Source organism: Crocuta crocuta, unplaced genomic scaffold (assembly GCF_008692635.1).
Source record: "Crocuta crocuta isolate KB4526 unplaced genomic scaffold, BGI_CrCroc_1.0 scaffold253, whole genome shotgun sequence".
NCBI lineage: Eukaryota > Metazoa > Chordata > Mammalia > Carnivora > Hyaenidae > Crocuta > Crocuta crocuta.
The window spans coordinates 4281393-4288449 of NW_027529451.1; the positions used below are offsets into that span (position 1 = coordinate 4281393).

The 7057-nt window shown below is 34.1% G+C and overlaps 1 protein-coding gene across 4 annotated transcripts in view; it reads right to left on the reverse strand.

Moving 5' to 3' along the window:
* Nucleotides 1-949: 949 nt before the first annotated feature.
* The window catches only part of SLC4A7 (solute carrier family 4 member 7), a 64207-nt gene continuing 58099 nt past the window's right edge, over nucleotides 950-7057 (reverse strand). Inside the window, exons 23-25 of one of the 4 annotated variants that reach the window (XM_077760739.1) lie at nucleotides 6537-6634; nucleotides 3942-4049; nucleotides 950-2062 (exon numbers count right to left, since the gene is read on the reverse strand). In XM_077760739.1, the coding sequence (XP_077616865.1) occupies nucleotides 1981-2062; nucleotides 3942-4049; nucleotides 6537-6634 (288 nt within the window). In that variant the 3' untranslated portion in view covers nucleotides 950-1980. The remainder of the gene's footprint in view (nucleotides 2063-3941; nucleotides 4050-6536; nucleotides 6635-7057) is intronic. The other 3 variants (XM_077760737.1, XM_077760740.1, XM_077760738.1) reach the window with 3 other exon arrangements.

A 7057-nucleotide genomic window follows, 5' to 3' on the forward strand; every position in this document is an offset into this window, starting at 1 on the left:
CTTTGGAAATGATTATGCCACTATGGATAAATAGGAATCATTTCAATGGAAGCTCATAGAGAGTAACAAGCACCAACCAAGGGTAATACTCGGTTATCAAGTGCCAACAGGGGTCTAAAAGTCTCCCGCAGGCAGTACCAAATGATGCCAGCTAGATTTTCTAAAGGAAAGTAGCTACATCTCCAAATTCCCATTTGGCGCAGAAGTCAAATCCCTTATTTTCATTAGAATCTGACGGTATGGCCTCAGATGGGGAGACTATGTCTGAGTTCTTAAGTCGTTTAGAATGGATTCAAAACACTTCAGAATTGCTAAAATATCAGCTTTTGGCATTCCTCATGATCCTCTATAAGATCAACTCTTCATACTCTTGTACTTTAATTACAAATGACTAAAGGGAGCACTGGAATTTCATTAAAATTCTCATGTGAATATTCATGTCACAAGTTTGTGACTGCTTTCTGTGGCTTCTCAATACTCATTTGGTTTTTGTAAATTGTCCTCTTGCCAAATCAGTTTCAAAACCCCATTCATCCAGTCCTACAGGCTTAACAAGAACAACATTTATTTTTTTCATGTAGAGCTAAGGGTATATAAAAGATGACTAAAAAGATGTGCTAGAAGTTAAAAAGGCAGCTCAGAAGAGCAAAATTAACAATACTAACACAAACTAGAGAGAATGCCATCAATCTGAGCTATACATAAAATGTCTAAATTCCTTTTAAAATACAAATATGGCAGTGCTTTATATCAAAGATGTAAAATCTGTCAACTGCTTTCAGATAATAAACCATAAATGCAAGTGAGCACCAACTATTCACATTAACAATTTAAATTACTCTGTATTTGTTATCTTTTCAAATGTTTATATAATATTTAAGTATCATATCAATTAAAATAAATAAAATATTTTAAAATGAAATCACATAACAATCTATTAAATATTATCTATACAATAGAAAGAGTAACAACGTAAACAAGAAAGTGAAAGGTAATTCTTTAGAATAAAGTAATACTGATCACAAACCCAGTAAGAGAATTCTGACTCCTGATTATTTAATATTACTTGTAATAGAAAAATAATCAAGGACTTGAACCTGATACAAACTAAACCACATTTTAAGTAAAAAACAGCAAAGGCAGAGAACAGAGTGGGCACTCTGGGCTCTGATAAAGCATTAGGATTCAGAAAATATTTCTACAAAGACAACAAAATTTAACTACTATAAATGTGCATTTCATAGCTTCTAAAATCCATAAAGTTATAACCGGTACAGGGTTAAATGATAAAATCACCTACAATTTTACTTGTGTATCAGAATAGAAACCTAGGATGTGGAGGTTTAAGATTTAAAATAAGTTTTAATAACATAAATGTTAAAACTATAGTTCTTAGCTGGAAAATTTCTATTGTTCTACCTTTATAACCAAGAAATCTCCACTGCTTGTAAAACATACAGATATGTGCATAAATGAAACACACGTGCAGAGAAGCCATAACATGTTACATTTGTCCCACAACACTAGCATAATGACTCCCTGTTCTTCCCATAAAGAACTAACAGAAGCGAAATAATAAGCACAGACTTTTAGTAACTCAAGTAAAAATTATAAATATATGGACAAAGTATGTCATTTAAGATTGGTATGAATGGCCACTGATGAATGGATTTAAAGGAAAGCAGAATGAATGCATTTCCCCACATCTTTCTACTGCAGAACAGAACATTTTTTTTCCAACAAAATAAATATTTGAAGAGTAAGAACCAGGTACCTCATTTCTAAGAGACTATTTCATTATACACACAGTCTCCATGGTGTTCCTAACAAACTTCAGACACTACTTCAAAAACTCAATAGTCATGCATAAATAGCATGACATACAATATTGTTATATATAGTGACATGAAATACACACATTATATATATATGTATATATATATCTGGATAGCTATATATATAATTCCTCTTGGTTCAATTCTATAACGAAGTTTCAGCATCCATGTATTTCTTTGTTGGTTCATCTTCAAAATTTATTTTCACACTGACAGGTTTTTCAGGGCTATTTAAAACAAAGAATGAGAATAAATGATTTTGAAAAGGACAAATATTACATTCTGAACATGGCCAACACTGAGTATCCATAATTAGCCTTTTGAGAGGACTATAAATACTATAAACATATGACTTCCTAGTTGTTATTATACTGCTTTCTTTTCCTATCAGTAAATTTGATTGGAAAAACAAATATTAAAACTTCTTAGATTTTTTAGTGGATATGCTTGCCACTGAAATTCATGTTTTTCGACTAAAGAGGAGTTTCTTAAAATTAGTCATTATATGACTAAGCTTATTAGTTTTACTTTATAATCAGTTGTAGCATGTGACATTTCACTGACATATCCATTAAAGAAAAGTAATCTTTGCTAATATAGGTAAGCATAAAATAACTTCCTGCAAAATGAAACAGATTTACAAACTTTCTCTCCCCAAATCTGGTTCACAAATACAAACACACCTATTTTATATTTTCAATATCAAATACAATGATTCCATGTATATAGATTTAATTGGCTATTGCATTTAACATATGGATATCTGTGTTTGAAAAACTTTTCAAAAGTACAAAATCACACTGTGATTTGCTGCCTTCTCCAGATAAGACTGAAAGAAGGACCCCCAAATTCTGTTAAATGACATGACCCAAACACGGTCTTTTTTTCCCTTTGATTTTGAATTGAGGGGCAACCTGAAAGAAAGGCAGAAGTATAAAAGATACAATGCTATTATGGTAAGGTCTTTACATTTATCAAAATAACCTGGGCCATGAGTGCTGACAAGGTATGAAAAATTATTAAGAGTAAAAAGAATACCAAGCTAAATTCTAGCTGCATGGAAGAAACAAAATGACAAAGAGTTAAACTTACAAAGTGTTAAGATCAAAGACAGAAGGAAATAGTGCAACTTAGAGAATCAGAACTGGAAGGAAGGCAGGAAGGCAGGAAGGCAGGAAGGAAGGCAGGCAGGCAGGCAGGCGATTAAGTAGGAGTAGAACTCTAAGAAGAGCTAAGGAAAGAATGAACAAAACCTAACCACTGTTTTTTATTATCAAAAAAAACAGTGGCCAGAAAGATAACAGCTAATGAGAAACACCTAGTGACTGTGACCATTGCCTGGAAAAGTTTTGATTGGATCGCCAAGCAGATAATACTGACACAAAACAATGTCTGGCACAAAGTGGCACAGAGTAGTTGTTGAGCATGAGTGACTGAGTATGCTACAGGGTAATACCTCATTTCTCCAGACCCAAGGGATTCAAGTACTCTTGGGTACCTAACGAGAAATCTAAGGAAGGAGGTATGAAATAGTTATGTAGTCCGTGGTCCACTATAAAACTGAATGGCCTCGTATCCATGGATTAAATTTTTTTCAACTATCTTCTAGGACATTTACCTCACCTGAAGAAATGGTAGGCTCAAGCAAAACAAAACAAGACAAAACCAAACAAGGAAAACAATCCTGTTTGTCTTTTAGCTTCGACCATCAGAAAGCATGATTGAGGTAGTGTCCAATTATAGTATTTATGTCACCCCTGATAATTACCTTTCTGTATATGGTTTCTGGTTTTTTATACACTTATTCCATATTACCATATGTGATATTCATTTTTATTCTAAAATGGCTCAAATTCTGTTTGGAAATAGGCAACTACGGATTTAAAAAATAACTTATTTGGCACTAATATCTGATTTCCAGTATTCAGTAAAATGATGGATAGACAGATGAAAGGAAAGTAGAAAAGAAGAGAAGGAGGCTGGTTTTGTTAAGAGAATAAAACTTATGCAAATTCAGTTAAAGGTAATGGTTTTATTAAATAGCTATCTATCCATAAGTCAACTGAAAATTGGCTAGTTAGAAAATGCGTAAATAGTTACAGCTACCTCGTGTTAGATCTGGTTACTTTGGCATTCTCAGTATTCATGGAAAGTGCCTTCCACTGTGCAGTTTTGGCCATTTCATCTGATATGTTAACAACTGAGGGATCAACACTAAAGAACAAATACACTTTTTGGTTAGTATTCAGTACTTGCAAAAGCATTAATACTGTCACTCTTAACTATATAATATTTGTCTTCACCAACTTAAAATTGAGAAAGCTCTTTGTCTTGCACTTAAACCAAGGTCTAGCAAAATATCAGAACTATGGAGTTCTGCCATAAAGATCTCATGAAGAATTACAACCTTCTGTAGAATCACAGCTAGGAGTAAGACTATAAATTGGCAATTATGCCCAAAGACGATCATCTTGGTTATAAACATATTATTGAAATAGCATAAAAGAATACATTAATGTGCTTGTAAATATAAAAAATACAGCCTCAAGGCAATTAGGGAACTTTTATAACTGGCACAAATTTCAATCTCATCAAATAAATAGCCCCAGTTACATAAAAAAAAATTAAGATTATGATTTTTTTTTAAAGCTAGTTTAGAATAGCTTTTAAAAAATCTTCAAAAAGAATGATGGAAAAGGCAACACTTTAAAAACAGAACTCTGAAAATACTTGAACAGATAACACAAAAATGGGTTTATAAATACCACTTTTAGCGGACATTCACATTTTTAGTGTCAAAGTATTATTCTATCAAATTTATCAAAATCCAAAGAACAAAATACTGTCCTTTCATTGTAAGAGAAAAACGTAACCATTCCAAGTCTTTATAAAATACTACAAAATTCTTTTGAAACAAATCCAATAATGATCATATCCATAAATAATCTGGGACTTGAGGTTATCAGTCACAAGTAACAGGAAAGTGCTATGAAGTTAATAGAAATATATTTACAAGTCCTTTTTCTTCACCAAACATTTCATGCATATAAGTGACAAATACAAATGTCAAATCATACCTTAAATTCACAATGTGATGGCAGCTATGTGACAAATGACTAAACAGCAATCCTTAGAAAGTGCTAGCTGTGTTCACACTTTAAATCCAATGTTGTTTAAAATAATAAGACTGCAGGGGCACCTGGGTGGCTGAGTCGGTTAGGGGTCCAACTCTTGATTTCAGGTCAGGTCATGAGATCAAGCCCTGTGTCAGGCTCCAAGCTGAGCGTGGAGGCTGCTTGGGATTCTCTTTCCCCCTGCCCTTCTCCCCACTCACATTGTGTGTGTGTGTGTGTGTGTGTGTGTGTGTGTGTGTGTGTGTGTGTGTGTGTGTGTGTGTATGTGTCTCAAATAAACATTAAAATAAAGAAACATTTAAATAAATAAATAAATAAATAAATAAATAAATAAATAAATAAATAAAATCTAAGATTGCAGAGAAGTGTGACATGGTCCTTAAACAATCTCTAGGAAAAGGTGCTTTACCAAGTCAATTTTTTTAAGGTGAACAACATTTGAATGCCCAAATTCACAATGGTGAATTTGAAACTACCTACTAACCAACTTGAAACTACCTACTAACCAACTTGAAACTACCTACTGTGAGCAAACATTTCTTTGGTGTGTTCCCAAGTTCAAATAACTGGAGAGAAAGAGACACATTCCTGAAGCACTTTCTAGCTGCAAAATGTCCTCCTCTAAGACCTTTCTCGTTACCAAAAATTAAGACTTTTCTGAAGACAGTACATGTTTTGTTTTTCCCCAAAATAAAACGAGATACTAATAAAACTAGTCTATATATGCCATCTATAAGAACTATAAAGATTAATTAAAAATGAGGAAAAAACTGAAGTTAATAAATACCAACAAACTTTTTCCATTAAGTGGAACCTATAACCATTCTAAACCTGACTTTACTACTATCAAGAGCTAAACAGAAATAGAATAAACGTGGAACTAGGAATCAGGTATGTGCATAAGTAATATAGGTTTTTTCATCTTTTAAAACTACAAAAATGTACGGAATTTAAAGACAGAATTTACCACTAAATTTGGTTCTTAAATTTACATAGAGATCAACAAAGTCATAAACTATAAACTGTGTATGAAACTCAACTTGTCCAGCATATAAGCCCTGACAATAGTCAAGTCACACCTTTGCAAAGTAGGAGAGTTCCAGGGCCTCTATGAATAGTCAAAATTTAGAAGGTTATAAGAAAACAGATTACCAAGGTTTATCTTCCAGCAAACACTGACGTAGCCCCAGTAAAGGGCAGAAAGGAGAAAGCTATAATACCAAGAGAATGGAAATATTCTAAGACTCATGTACTGATTTTAAACTTCATTAAAACAGAAGGAGCGATGGAAGACAAGTAGCTCTCGTCTGTGTGGCAGGAAAGCTGGGTTAATTAAGGCTCTGGTCTAAGCCCGGCTGCTTCTTCACTCCTGCCTGTCACCTGCAAAGGGAAGGGCCTGGAGACTTCCTTTTGAATTCACGAAGCCCTGCGTTAGTTGATATGCCAGAAGCCAGGTGTGTCATCTTTTTAAAAATAAAGCTCAATACTTTAACAAAGCATTACATGGCTTATTCGTGGACTTGATGTGGGTAGAAAATACATTTTACAAGATCAAGTTTTATCTCACCTGTATTTTAGGGCCTTAACCGGAATCTGTAGGAGACTTCCCCCTTCAAATGGAAGGTGCACAGTGTCGTCACCAGCCTGAAGCATCCGCTCTGCTTCCTTCGGGGCACATATATGAAAACATTACTCTTCCCAGAACATGTCCAGGAGGACCAATTAATATGGAACATCTCCAAGAATTCGAAACCCAAACTGACAATATTATTTAAATATAACATATCCGTCATGACTGTCCTTTTACTATTAGAAACATACACGTGTGGCTACAGACTAAATTTTAAATGCTTATAACTTTCACTTAAGTTTAACCATTCACACTATTTTAAAATCGATTTAGCTACATAAATTGTTGTTATCGATTATTAGTACAGAGTAAGAGATAAAATTCTGTGAACTCTCTCGGCTTTCACTACAATACAATTTAAGCACAAGCTCCTTTGTAAAGGCGGGGCTCCTCGGCCTGGGCCACACGGCCGGGCAGGGCCAACAGTCACCTGCCGGACGCGGCGGTCCTGTGTACGC